This window comes from Strongylocentrotus purpuratus, unplaced genomic scaffold (genome assembly GCF_000002235.5).
Source record: "Strongylocentrotus purpuratus isolate Spur 01 unplaced genomic scaffold, Spur_5.0 spur5_contig_850, whole genome shotgun sequence".
In the NCBI taxonomy this organism is placed as follows: domain Eukaryota; kingdom Metazoa; phylum Echinodermata; class Echinoidea; order Camarodonta; family Strongylocentrotidae; genus Strongylocentrotus; species Strongylocentrotus purpuratus.
This window is the reverse complement of record NW_022145558.1, coordinates 84,767-98,765: the sequence shown is the minus strand read 5'-3', so window position 1 is coordinate 98,765 and position 13,999 is coordinate 84,767. Positions and strand designations below refer to the sequence as shown.

The window sequence follows — 13,999 nt, the reverse complement described above, 5'->3', positions numbered from 1 at the left end:
TTCCAATTGAAAGGAAGGGAAACTCCCTAAATGAGAATTCTGTAACGCAACAAGAATGACCTAATTTTCTCTTTGATTGTGAATACAAACTTAACCAAATGTAGTGTGCAAAGAGTGAAAATTCTCAGTAATATTAAGTTATTGTATGATAAATGCTACTACTGATATTCTGGGTTTATATAGTGCTTAAAGATAAAGTTGAGTTCTGGGCTCTCTTTTTTAAAAGAGTTACGATTGATTCAAATCAATTGCAACTTGAAATTGATTGATAAATATCCAGGTCCTAATGCTCAGTTGCCTTTAGAAGTAGTTTTTTTTTCTGCTGTGGTGAAGTTTAAAAAAAGGTGTAATGACCAACAAATAATAATTGATTTTGTAATATTAAAGATTTTATGTTTTTATTTTTCAAATTGTAATGGAGTGGTTTTCAAGGAAATACAAATTATGAAAGCAATCATTATGTCTCTTAGTTTCCTGCTATTACTGTACATGTGATCATATAATAGTGGGATCGGTTTCAATCACAGATTTTTTCCAATTGAAAGGGAAGGGGAACTCCCTAAATGAGAATTCTATAACAAGGTGATAATGTGATTATTATGAGCCACTTTATATAGATCACCACAACAGACAGTGATAAAGTCTTACCATTGCTATGTATGCACAGGTACTACATAGAGATTGAGCATGGCCCGTGCATGTGGGCAGTACATGATATTACTAATGACCGGTCATTATCCAAATTACGCGTTAGGTAAAACAAATGCCTGGTCACGTGTAAACTTTCAACCAATCATTTGATTATGATCCAAGTGTGCGCTTGTAAAATGGCGACTGGCTGGAATGCTCCCCATGGAGTGGAAAATGTGCACACATTGTGTGCGGGTAAGCTTAAATCCGATGACCGGGGTAATAAAATATCTGTAAAGCGCTTAGGCATGTCGTTGGATCGGTTGTATTGAGCGCTATATAAAAAAACAGATTATTATTATTATTATTATTATAATAATTATTATCATTATAATATAAAGTCTTACCATTGCTAATTGCACAGGTACTACATAGAGATCGAGCATGGCCCGTGCACCTGGGCGGTGCGTCGACGGTATAACCACTTTCTTCGGCTTCACGAGGAGCTTATCTTGTACAAGGCCAGGCTTCATATACCCGTGGGTAGAGAGAGGTAAGTTTAATAAAGTGCTGGGGGGGGGGGGGTGTTTCACAAAGATCCTAAGTTGAACTTAACTCTAAGTTGGACTTTAAAATATGGTGAGCCATATGTAACCTTAAAATAAAGTATATTCAACAGCGAGAAAGCAATTATTCTAGACTTTTTAAAAATAAATTCCACATCAAGAACAATCTCTTTGATAATAGAAAATATGAATGATCTGAATCAACATCTTATGCCTTTTAAAATAACTTTTACAAAACATTTTCATAGATGCTAACGGCTTTCCATAATTGTTAAGTCGAACTTAGAGAGTAGTGCAACTTAGAGATAAGTTCAACTTAGGATCTTTGTGAAACACCCCCTGGTTTGTACAGTATACATCAACAACAGCAACAAAAAAGAAGATAATATAATATATCAATATATACATCTTACAGTGAGTGTCATTAGACAGACATATGTAGTGAAAAATGAGTCATTATGTAGACATGGTCATTTGCAGGACATTTTTCATGTCTGGTTAACGATTGAACGATAGAATTACTGCCCTCTACGTACGTTTGCAGGCAGAGAAACTTAAAGGTCTCCCAAGAAACAATAGGTTTAATCATTAGTCGTTAGTTTAATTAGTTACACACTGTATATTGTTTTGAATTTAGGGTTAGGGTAATTAATATACCGGTTTGTATGATATCCGGTTAATGAACCATTTAGGGTTATATATAGATGTCCTGTTAATACAACATGTAGGGTTAAAATACAAGCATTTATTTCATAATAAAAAAAGAGAGTGCTACAAATAGATCATAATTGGACAGATATATATCATAATATAGCAAACATGGCCCAGGACAATGGATTTGCCAAAGCAGGGAAAAACATATAAACATAAGACATACAGTTGTACAAATATGATGCATAGTTCAATGAGATAATATATATACATGTATAAGGTAATTAACATTTCCGATATATTGATGAAATGAAATGAAATTATTATTAAAAAAACACTTCTCAATGAGTAGAGGCATTTGTTTTATTGCTGTTGAAATTCAAATAGTCATAAATTAAACAACAGCAACAAATTGGTTGATAGTTGTGTCATCTGTTATGTAACTTATACAGAGATGCCAACCAGTACGATTAAATTGTATTTAGTACGATAATAAGAGTGAAATATGATAATCAATATCACCACTTAAAATACGATTTTTCCACACAAACAAAAAGATTAAAAAAACAACATAAAACCCCATAAAAAATGCAGAATCGCATAGAAACATGCACAAGTGAACCCCTGCAACCCTCAAAATAACTTTGCTTTGCTATTTTCTCGTTAAATTGTAATGAAAGAGCCAACATTTTCCTTGACCGTTCTTATCATTGAAACATTTTTCTGAAATTTGATTGGCATGGGGCCAACGGGCCAGTGGTAGTGTCGAGACTCATGAAAATCGTGATTTTTCTCTCCAAAATCTGATTTTTAGGATATTCAGTCTGCTTTTTTATGTCAAGAGGTTGGCATTTCTGACTTATAGAACTTAAACTGTCATAAAATGAATTAATATCATATTTTTTCCCCTTAAATTTACAGCCATCGGGAGAGGCACAGAACGTTCAGAGAACTGCCAGATGATGTCAACGACCTACCTCATTTCCCAAGGACGTTAGATGCGCTCGTCCGGGCACATCAGCTGTCCAAAAGAATGGTAACCATAGTCATCTTAAAGCCCCACTGTACTACTTGTAGCTACTTGCTCCCTCTATATAGAAAACAATGCCAAATCGGTGACCATTGGTCCCCACGATCCTCTTTTTCTTATATTAATTGAGAGCTGAGTTGATGAGATAGCCGCCTGTCAGTGACCACGCTGTGTGGTCTAAACCCTCCTGGCCAAACTAGTATAGACGGCCTTTATATTAAAGAGAAGGTTGAGTTCTGGGCCGGGAGAGGTAAAAAATAAATTGTGAGCATTTTCATTATTATTATGCAAGTGTGGAAGAACATCAGAGAAAAAACGTTCCCTGAAAAGCATGGCTCTTCAAATGCCTTAATATTCTAAATATGGCATGTAACAGCATAAAAATCAGGACAGGCTTTTATGCCCCGTGTTTGTGTAGTCCCATATACAGTGCTTGTTACTTTACCAAGACAGGGCCAAATTTCCTATCATTTTGATGATTCCAGCACCTTGCAGTACACACCAATACTTATATCAATGCCTTACACGATCAACTTTTACTGATCGATTCCACACCGTTTCTTTCACAATGAATCGCATGACCAGAACTCAACTTATATTGAGAGTTTTATCAGAGCTCTTTCAGGCCTGATGATTATCCAATTTAACATGGTTTCCTGATTTTTTTTTTTTTTTCACCAATTTTTTTTCTTCTTTTATCCCTATTTTCCTGATATTTCCGTCATTTTCCCTATTTTCTCCAAATTTTCTTACTTAAAAGGGGGGAATGTGTAAGATGCCATTCCCCCCCCCCCAATTCTCTTCTTTCTTTTTTTCTCAAGGGGAGCATGGTTGAGGGGGAATTTTTTAAAAAAATATTTTTTTAATGCTCACTATTACCTCTGTCTTTATAATGAGATTCCCCTTTTTTTTTTAGATATAGTGTACAGTAATGTTGTGCCATTTGATCGGGAGCAGAATGAATTGCCATGCATGTCACAAAATTTGGAAGATCAAGCCAAAGAACTTTCAAACGATGACATATCCCACTCTGTGAATTTTAAATTATCTTCTATCAAAGAGATAGAGGTTTTATTTTTCTGTTTGTGGAAAGAAGACAACATCTAGTACTTTCTGAAGTGTGCATTTTGTACGCATACATGTAGACCTACTTTGATAATGATGGCATACCTTGAATGAAAAGCTTAGCTACATCCAGTATTTTCCTCAAAGGATTTCAAAATTCTGTACACTTGTGTACCTACCCAAGCACACGCTGGCCCTATTAAGCTTAACCTAATAAAAAGCTTAAAGGCATTGTTTAACAATGCTAAATCTTAAGATGCATGGCCCTACGTGTTATCAGTGTCTGTGATATGGTGTAATATTGAAGCCCTACAAAAATTGTGCTTCAAAATGATTGTCAAGTGCCTCAAAAAGTAAAAATATTTTAGTGACCGGTTTTACCATACTCATTTTCCACAATAGACTGTAGTGTTATAAAAAACCGTTATGAAAACAAATCTTTAAATTTTGATTTCCAATCATAAATATCTTGATAATCAGACAGGTGATTGGCTTGTAAAAGTCGTGGGATTCCTAACTGACCTAAAGGTTTATAATTATCACTGCAGCATGAGCTAAATCCAGGATTTTGTTTCAGAATCTGAGACAAAGTTACTCAATCCGTTTAAAGTTGACTTCCTCTTATGTACATCATGATAGGAAAGATGCTTTGTACCCGGCCCCCCCCCCACTCCGAGAATGGACGGACCCCATGCGTGTTACCAAAATGTCCGGTAAAGGGGTCCTTTTCGTGCGACAAAGTCCGGCCCGAGAATTGTAAAAAAAGGGGTGTATTACCTTTTCACCCGGAGATTTCTTTAAAAAGGGTTTTTTTTTTCTCTCATCTCTTTGGACTCCTGAGAAATTATTCCAAATTTAGGGGGGTACATTGAGCATTTTTCATGATTTAGGGGATCTCCAAGGCAGGAAAAGCCCACGAAAGGGTGTTCGGAAATGTTGGCAGTCCTCAGATAGGGGGTGCTTTCAAAAAGAGGGAATGAGCATATGCGTACCCTAAATAACACTGAGTGGGGGGGGGGGGGGGGGGGGTGGCGGGGCTTTGTAAAATACATGTGCATGTATGTCTTGGAAAATACAAAGCAAAGATCTGTTTCCAGTGATCAGGATGACTTGAAAATGTTGTTCCAGGGTCCGATTTTACAAAAAGTGTCATCAGTGACAATTAAATGACTGTTTTTATTATAAGCTACTGAAATCCTTGCTTCTGATTGGTTATCAGCAGATTAGTCACTGTTTTTTGTCATTTGTCATTGAAAAAAAGGCTTTGTTAAATGGGTCCATGTATGGGACAAGTCTGAGTATTTAAAAACATTCCTCAAAACACAATTCTTCATGATTCAGTTCATGTGTTGAAATAAAGTTGGAGAGAGCTCTGTTGTGGTGTAAAGATATATCCGCTAGTACATTGATACTGCATTAAGCTCAGTTCTGTATGGGGTGTCAATAGTCATTAATTATTTACATGAAAATGTTGACAGAACTTATAATTACTTGTATTGATTAATTATGTCAACATGTTGTGCAAAGACGTTGTTTGTACTTTGATCGAAAGATAACCTTTTTTGTTTGCTTGAACAAAAAATTGGTACTGATGTTTGTACAAGTCTTTTTGCTTGTTTCAGTTGCATATGTTATTCTCCGTCTTCCTCCTATTCAATCAATCTACCTATCTCTGTCTTAATAATACGTATATTATATTTGAAGCTATTTTCTTTGCCCTTTATCTTCTCTCTCGCTTCATCTCTCCTTTCTCCTTCCCCTATGCATTTTCCTGTCATCTCTCTCCCTCTTAATAATATATTTATTATATTTGAAGCTATTTTCTTCTCCCTCTTCTCTCTCGCTTCATCTCTCTTTTCTCCATCCATTTCTCCTTCCCCTATGCATTTCTCTGTCATGCTCTCTCTTTCTCTTCTCTTGTCTTCCCACTTAACTTGACTATATATTAAATTTACCCTTTCCTCTCTCCCTCCCCTGTATTCTGTATCTCTTCTCCTCTTTCTTGCAAAACCCACTACCTGACTGTTTTCACATTCTCCTCTTCTCCCCGTCATCTTCCTCTGTAGGCCTGTCTTCACCAGCTCGAGTTTGCAAAATAACCCGCTATTTTAACTATCCCGATCGCAAATCAACCAGTTGATTTGCCTCATCATCAGCCGGCAGTTGCAATTAGCGGGCTATTCGTTCGAGAAAATATCCTGAGAAATGTTAGTCTTGTTTCCAAAATATCCTGCTATTTGGGAAATAGCGGGCTACTTTGCTAGTTTGTGATGAGCGTATCGGTCTGGTGAAGACACAATTGCGAGCTTCGAGATAATATCCAGAGTCTGAAAATAACGGGTTATTTGGCAAACTTGAGCCGATGAAGCCAGACCTACAGAGGAAGATGATGGAGAGAAGAGGAGAATGTGATAACAGTCAGGTAGTGGGTATAGCAAGAAAGAGGAGAAGAGATGCAGAAAACAGGGGAGGGAGAAAGGCGAAGGGGTAAATTAAAGGTAATACAAAGTTTTGGTATGGGGTCGTGAATTTGGTTCAAATGAACATATTGGAAGCATATGCGATCCTACAATATTCACTGATTGTTGTCCCGGTCAAAATCGACTCTAAAGTTATGAAATTGTAAATATTAAACACTTTATGTTGTATAGCTCCCTCTCAAGGTCAAGATATTAATTAAGCTATCAAACAATGTTTCTTGACTAAAATCGACTGATTAGCTATTCCCGTTCGGAAATTATATACCACAACTACATATTCTGAGATTTTCATGGTCGCAGCTACCATTGTACGGTGGTAGGAGCTACTTGAAATTTATCAAAATTAACCCGGGAGGACCGGTAAATCTTTATATTCAATTTTTCTCAAAAGCAGAAGTGTTTTGGGGGCTAAAGATTCTAGTGTTTTTAATACATCCACAGGGGCATCCAAATATATCAAAATTGTAAAGAATCACTATCCACCCATTTTTCAAAATTTCCCAAAACTTTGTAATACCTTTAATATATATTCAAGTTAAGTGAGAAGACAAGAGAAGAGAAAGAGAGAGCATGACAGGGAAATGCATAAGGAAAGGAGAAATGGATGGGCAAAGGAGAGATGAAGCAAGAGAGTTCTATGTGTTAGCATAACCCTTGATTTTGTTTATTTTGCGTTAACAGCTCCAGCTGGAGAAATATCTACAGGGCGTCGCCAATAATCCACTCTACATAAACCATCCTAAAATGGTAAGAATTTGGAACGAAATGCAATTGCAGAGTAGGGGGGTGTTTCACAAAGATCCTAAGTAGAACTTGACTCTAAGTTGGACTTAAAAATTATGGACAGCCATTGGAGTCTTAAAATGAAATCCATTAAAAAGCAGAAATTCAAGTAGTTTAGACTTTTTATAAATTCCACATCCAGAACATGAAATCTCCTTGATGATAGAAAATATGAATGATTTGAATAAACAATTAATGCCTTTCAAAATAACTTTTACAAAATATTTTCCAAGATGCTAATGGCTTTCCATAATTTTTAAGTCCAACTTAAAGTTAAGTTCAACTTAGGATCTTTGTGAAACACCCCCTGGAAACCATTACGTTTTTCCCGGAATTATTCAATTTTTTCTCAAAATTAGGGTAGTACATTTTTTCTTCATAAAATATGTTTTTTGTTTTGTTTTTTGTTGTTCATACCGTACATCAACCAAATGCCCTAAAATGTTGATCACTATTTCAATAGAAAACTTCAATAGAGATTTATGAGTACAAATTTATAGATCCAATCCCAGGGCCCATCAAAAAAAAAAAAAAAAAAACTACCTACATGTACTTAAGTAAAATAACAGCATGGGGAATGGACATATCTGCATTGGAAGGGTGTCGCACATGCTTTTTTTGGTTGAAATTCCTTTTTTTCGCCTTCATGGTTCCGTTTTTTGGTTGCAAAAGGTTAGCAGCTCTGCCATTGGACCTGAATATGCTGATATACCTAGCCATTGATCAAGAGTTGGAACCATTTATAGTCCTAATTTTAAATAGCCAATCAGCAGCTACCTCTTTTCAAAATAAAGCAGAAATAAAGTCAAGTCAACAAAGTCAAAGTCAAGTGTCACTGTTTAAAGGCCGCATCGTTTAACAATGTTAAATCTGAGATGCATGGCCCTATGTGTTATCAGTGTCTGTGATATGGTGTAATATTGAATCCCTAAAAAAATTGCGCTTCAAAATGATCATGAAGTGCCTCAAAAAGTAAAAATCTTTGAACGGTGACTGGTTTTACCATACCCATTTTCCCCAGTAGACTGTAGTGTTATAACAACCGTTAGGAAAACAAAAATTAGCATAAAATTAATTGTGTCTACAAAACGAACATGTAGATCATAGATTTGTTTATATTAATCATAAAGTAACAAATCAATAAAAACATTCTTATATTTTGTAATGTACTGCTCAATCGTGTTTTCTTCAAACCCTTCATGAATGTCTGCCTTTAATTTAATTCCTATTTTCATGATGTGTGACTTGTGTCATTTTGTTGCTCATCCAGTTGGAATTCCTGGAGGTCAGTCATATCTCTTTTGTGGATGAGCTTGGTGAGAAAGGGAAGTAAGTACAAGTTCACAGTATAATAAGTTGTGTGATGTGTAGAGGGTTTGGGGGTGGGGGGGGGGGGGGGGGGGGGGGGGGGGGGGGGGGGGGGGGGGGGGGGGGGGGTGGAATGTTACTTAGGGATTCTTCTGAATGCATGCTTAACCCTATATAAGCCCCCCCCCCCCCCCCCCCCCCTCTACATTTTTCGCGATAATCTAGTTTGCACAGAAATTTTATGACTTTTTTCTCTCGAGTCTTGCACATTTTTCGAAACAAATTTTCAGGTCATGTCAATCACCTGGATTAGCCTTTAGTTTTATGACCAACAGGCCTTAGGCAATGCTCTGCATTTTCCAACCCTGGCACCCCCTCGTATGGTTAAGTCATTATCTTACGTTTCCTTTACTTGAAGACTCTGAGAGACTAAGGGTTTTTTCTTGATGTGACTATGAGGTTGCTGTAAGTGTGTGAGACTTGTACACCAATTCATGGTACATATTTCCATTATGACAAATTATGACCTTCTGCTCATGAAAACTGACAACCATCGATCTCTCTTTAATAACTGAAGTAATATTAGTAAACAGGATTATCATAATTTTTCTTATTTTCACTCTCGCAGAGAGGGCTGGGTGATGAAGAGATCAGGTGGGAGAAGGGTTCAGCTGGGCTGCTTCTCATCTCTCTCCTGCAGTGCTAATAGTCACTACAGTAAAAGGTAAGTCTTTCTCTTTTGTTTCATAAGGTCATTCATGGTTCAGGCCTGATAAAAACCTGATTTAAATTGGTTTCCTGATTGTTTAAATTTTTTCTGATTTGTTCCTGGTCCTTTTCTTCCCTATTTTCCCCTATTACTTCCCAATTTTTCGTACTCAAAAGGGGGGGGGGGGGGATTTTGTTAGATGCCATTTTTTTCCCCCGAATCCTTTTCTTCTTTTTTTTAGTGCTCAATATCACCCCTGATGTTTACACAACTGCTCCTTTTTTGTAAACTACCATCGAAGAGAGAAGTGCAGTACATATACCTTTCACAACGGAAGCAAAGACGACTGAAGAATTAGGGCGATATAGCCCTTCCGTCGTGTTTAGGGAACAAACGCTATCATGGCCACGTACAGTCGTGAAGATCCACAGGACGGAGAAAATTCTGGTTCCCGCATGCGCAGATTGTTTTTTTGATCGCATTACAATCGTCTTTGCCCTCCGTCGTGTTTGCGAAAGCGCCCTAGTATCATGGGGGCAAGGGCACATGAAGTAGCAATTATCAAACACTGCTAAATTCATTGGTAGATCAATTGAGAAATATCCCTTTTGAATAATCTTTTTCTTCATTTGCTTATCCAAATTTGGGAGTAAAAAGGCACTTCAGAAGTTGCCATGTGTTTATGTTTGTTTGTTTTTCTTTTTACTTTTCAGGCACCCAAACATCTGTTGATTTTTTCTTTTCTTTTGACTTGTCAAAATGTAAGCCATGATTTTTTTTGGTAGAAAAGTGCAAAAGCTTTATTAGTACTCAAAGTATAGGGCATTCCATTTTATAGCACATCATTTTGTTTCCTATTTACCCGATTTTGAAGGGTTCATTTGTAGCTTACGTCCGACCCAAAGACAGAAAAGTGCAAGAGCTTAAGTAGTATTCAAAGTATAGGGCATTCCATTTCAGAGCACATTATTTTGTTTCCTATTTACCAGGTGGCTGATTGTGAAGGATTCATTTGTGGCTTACGTCCGACCCAAAGACGGCCTGTTGAGGGCGGTGTTGCTGATGGATCAAGATCTCAAAGTTGCCGTTGGGAGAGAGAATACGGGCCTCTACCACGGTCTGAAGATCACCAATACATTCAGGTGTGTGCATGAGTTCGGGAATGTTTCACAAGGACTAAGATTTAAAATTGGACTTAAATATGGCAGGCCGTTCTACCACTTTTTGCTCTCGTCATTATGATATTTAGATAATATTTTTATGCCTCCGTTACGAAGTAGCTGGAGGCATTATGTTTTCTGGTTGTCTGTCCCGTTCTTGTGATCGAGAGAGAGAGAGAGAGAGAATATGGGCCTCGCCCACGGTCTGAAGATCAATACATTAAGGTGTGTGAGATCGGGAGTGTTTCACAAAGACTAAGATAGACTTAAAGTTGGACTTAAATATGGCAGACCTTTCATGCCACTGTTGGCTCTGATTTCCAGAGTAGTATCATATTTTGATGTGTGCACCACTGTGACCAACTCAACTTTGCCACAAAAAGATAACGCATTTTTTGTTGTAAACCATATACTCCTATTAAAGCTCTCCGAAGACTTGCATTAGAACGGTTCTCTTCAATTTTAAAATTTTTAATTCATATTTCATATCTTAAATCAAAATAAATGAAAAGGGAAATTTAGGACATGTACCGGTATGCAAATTTTCGTGGCGATCGGCATTGAAACGGCCAAGATCTTAAAGGGGGGGGGGGGGTCAACCCCCCAGTAAAAACCTGGTCTGAAATAGCCCAGTTAAAGGTACTATGTCCCATTTGCAGGCCAAAAAAATGAAAAAGTTAAATTCCAACTGCATTAGAACTTCCCTAAAAAAGGTGGGGCTTGAAAATGTCTTCAAGTGAGAAAATAATGACTATTAGTTGTCAAATCGACTTTAGGGCTATAGAGCCCAAAAGTAATAGTCTTGATTTTCAGACAATTGTACCGAATGGTCATACGTTTTATGCTGCGCAAAGATTCAATCAGTTTAATCTTGGCCATCACAAGAAGTGGGTTATTGATGTAGACAAATGCTCATGTACCCTTTACTACTCTTTTGATGTATATTATTACCAAAGAAGAAAAAAAGCCAGTCAGTACTCAATAGTGTCTGACAGTGAAGTCTAGCAAGTAAATGGGTTTCCTTGCATAATTTGAATATGAGGACACTGCTAACGTTTAAATTTCACAGATAGGACATACATGACATATTCATAATTCCTGCAAAGTTCTACAGAATTTGAGGTTGGCTGCAAAAGGGACATAGTACCTTTAAAATAGGGTTAAACAGAATACTGTATGTACTTGACATAATCTGCAAAATATTCTTCAGTACGCCTATTTATGTTAGTACATACAGTCAAACCTGTCTACAGCGACCGCCCAAGGAATACACAAAAAGTGGTCTTTGTAGACAGGTTCCTTTAGTACATGTTTCAATGAGAAACCCTTTTCAAGGGAAACAAAACATGTGCTTGTTGTAGACAGGTGGTCTTTGTAGACAGGTGGTCACTAAAGCAGGTTTGACTGTACTTGAATGTGGGTTAATTTTTTATCCAGGAATTTACTTCTACGGTGCAACCACAAGTCAGTGGCCCTGGACTGGAAGGCTGATATTGCAAGAACCGCAGAATCTTGTGAATACACCTTTGACAACCCTCACGGCTCCTTCGCGCCTCCGAGGGACGACACCCTGGTTCAGGGGTGAGTACCAGCCAATGTAGAACTTATATTGATTCCTATTCTTTTTCTCCTTCTCCTTTCTCCTGCTCTTCATCCTCCACCTCCTCCTCATCTTCCTCCTTTTCCTTCTTCTCCTTCTCCTTCTTCTTCTTCTTCTTCTCCTTCTCCTTCTGTGTGTGTGAATCGCAAGTCCTCCAATCAATCGCAAGTTTGCTATCTCCTATCTCTTATGTACATAATTGCGATTGATATCAATCGTAAATAAGTTGATATCAACTCTTTGTAATACAGGGCCCAGATGTGCACTATAGAGGAAACCTATTACTTGGAGTTTAATTGCCATAGGTAATGACAAAGACCACTCCTCAAATGAATGCTGTTTAAATCAAATATCAAGGATCTAGGAGTTTTCTTGTGTAAAACAAATGATGCATGTCTTCATTAGTTTGTATGATCTTTCCGCTCTCTGTCTTAGTCGGCCTATTGGCTTTGTACAAATTTTCAAAGACATTTACAAACATTTTAATAGTTTTCATGACCAGATTACATCTCTGATTTTCGTATTAAGGTTTGCAGATGGCTCGGACTACTTTGAGTCCATCGCTGATGCACTGGAGACAGCCAAACAACAGATCTTCATCTTAGACTGGTGGTAAGTCACTTCTCGAGGAACTCAAGAACTTCTTTCAATAGATGGCTGTATGCATGTTTGAAAAGATGTGGTCGTATTCTTTAATGTTAATGAGATAAGAAACAAAATCCTGGTGATAGGATTTGAAGACCAGTTTTTGAAGAGGTAGCTGTATGTTCATAAGTAATATGATTATATACTAGCAGGACCCGCGGAAATCCGCGGGATTCTAGAGGTGGGCGGGGGGGGGGGTGTAAATAGATATATAGAGACTGTCTAAATTAAAACCACCAAGAACTTTATTTGCCATTCAGGCCATTAAAAAAATATACATGTTTAGCGTCCCCGCCCGCTTCCTTTTTGGGGGCCGCCTCCTATTTTTTTTTTTTGAAAGAAAAAAAAACAGCGTCCCCGCCTGCTTCCTTTTTGGGGGGCCGCCTCCTATTTTTTTTATTTTTTTTTTTTTTTATTTATTTATTTTTTTTTTGAAAGAAAAAAAACATGAAAAGCACTGCTAAAATGTATTTCTGATTTTAAATAAGAAAAAAAAAATTGTCGGCCGCCATCTTGAAAAATAGCCCGAATGTCAGGGAAAAATGTACGGAGCGGCCATTTTGAAAGAAAAAAAAAAGAAAAAAAAAGGGCCTCCTCCTTCCCATTTTTCAAAAAAAAACAGGACGCTAAACATGTTTTTTTTTTAATTTGGCCTTATATAAAAATTTAAAAAACGATCCAACTGTACCGGTAGTTATCCTTTAAGCCACTGGAACTGCGTAGAGTTCCGTAGTGTGGCATACCGATTACGCAGAAATTAGGCTGCGTATTAATGGGAAAATAGTCCCTGCGTAGGTTATGCGTAGGCTGGCGTACAGGTTTGCTTATGGTTGCTTACTGTGTGGAAAGCTTTTACTGCTTTGTCGATCTGGCGTAGGATAGCGTACTGTTGCGTAGGCATGTAGCGTAGTGTTGCGTAAAAAGGCTGCTTTCTGCGTCAAGTTTCTACGCCGAAAGTACGCAAAAAAAATTAAACATGTTGAATTGTTTTCTTTCATCTTGCGTACCCCTTTTCGTTCCTCAGCATATAGTTACGTAGGCCAGCGTAGTTTGTACGCAACACTACGCAACTCTACGTATTGACCCCACGCCAATTAGTGACCCGCAAGTGTCACAAATAAAGTATTAAAAATATGCTCATCTGACCCTAATTAAACACCTAAACCCCCCGAGCTTTCGGGGGTTTATGGACTCTTGAAACCCGTGGACCCCACGCCTATATTATATATACACTCAACTCGCTGCGATCTGATCTCGATCTCCCACACCCCCCCCCCCCAACTTTGAAGAACGTAACCCCCGAGCTTTTGGGGTTTTTATGGCCCCTTGAAACCCGTGGACCCCACGCCTATATTATATATACACTCAAGTC

At 37.7% G+C, this 13,999-nt stretch overlaps 1 protein-coding gene across 4 annotated transcripts in view; it reads left to right on the top strand.

Annotated features, from left to right (window-relative positions):
* LOC579234 (phospholipase D1) overlaps window positions 1–13,999 on the top strand; it is a 38,166-nt gene that overhangs the window by 4,699 nt on the left and 19,468 nt on the right. For all 4 annotated transcript variants that reach the window (XM_030993969.1, XM_030993975.1, XM_030993982.1 and 1 more), the window contains exons 5-12: window positions 1,055–1,183; window positions 2,769–2,883; window positions 7,104–7,169; window positions 8,476–8,534; window positions 9,142–9,237; window positions 10,212–10,364; window positions 11,820–11,963; window positions 12,511–12,594. In XM_030993969.1, the coding sequence (XP_030849829.1) occupies window positions 1,055–1,183; window positions 2,769–2,883; window positions 7,104–7,169; window positions 8,476–8,534; window positions 9,142–9,237; window positions 10,212–10,364; window positions 11,820–11,963; window positions 12,511–12,594 (846 nt within the window). The remainder of the gene's footprint in view (window positions 1–1,054; window positions 1,184–2,768; window positions 2,884–7,103; window positions 7,170–8,475; window positions 8,535–9,141; window positions 9,238–10,211; window positions 10,365–11,819; window positions 11,964–12,510; window positions 12,595–13,999) is intronic.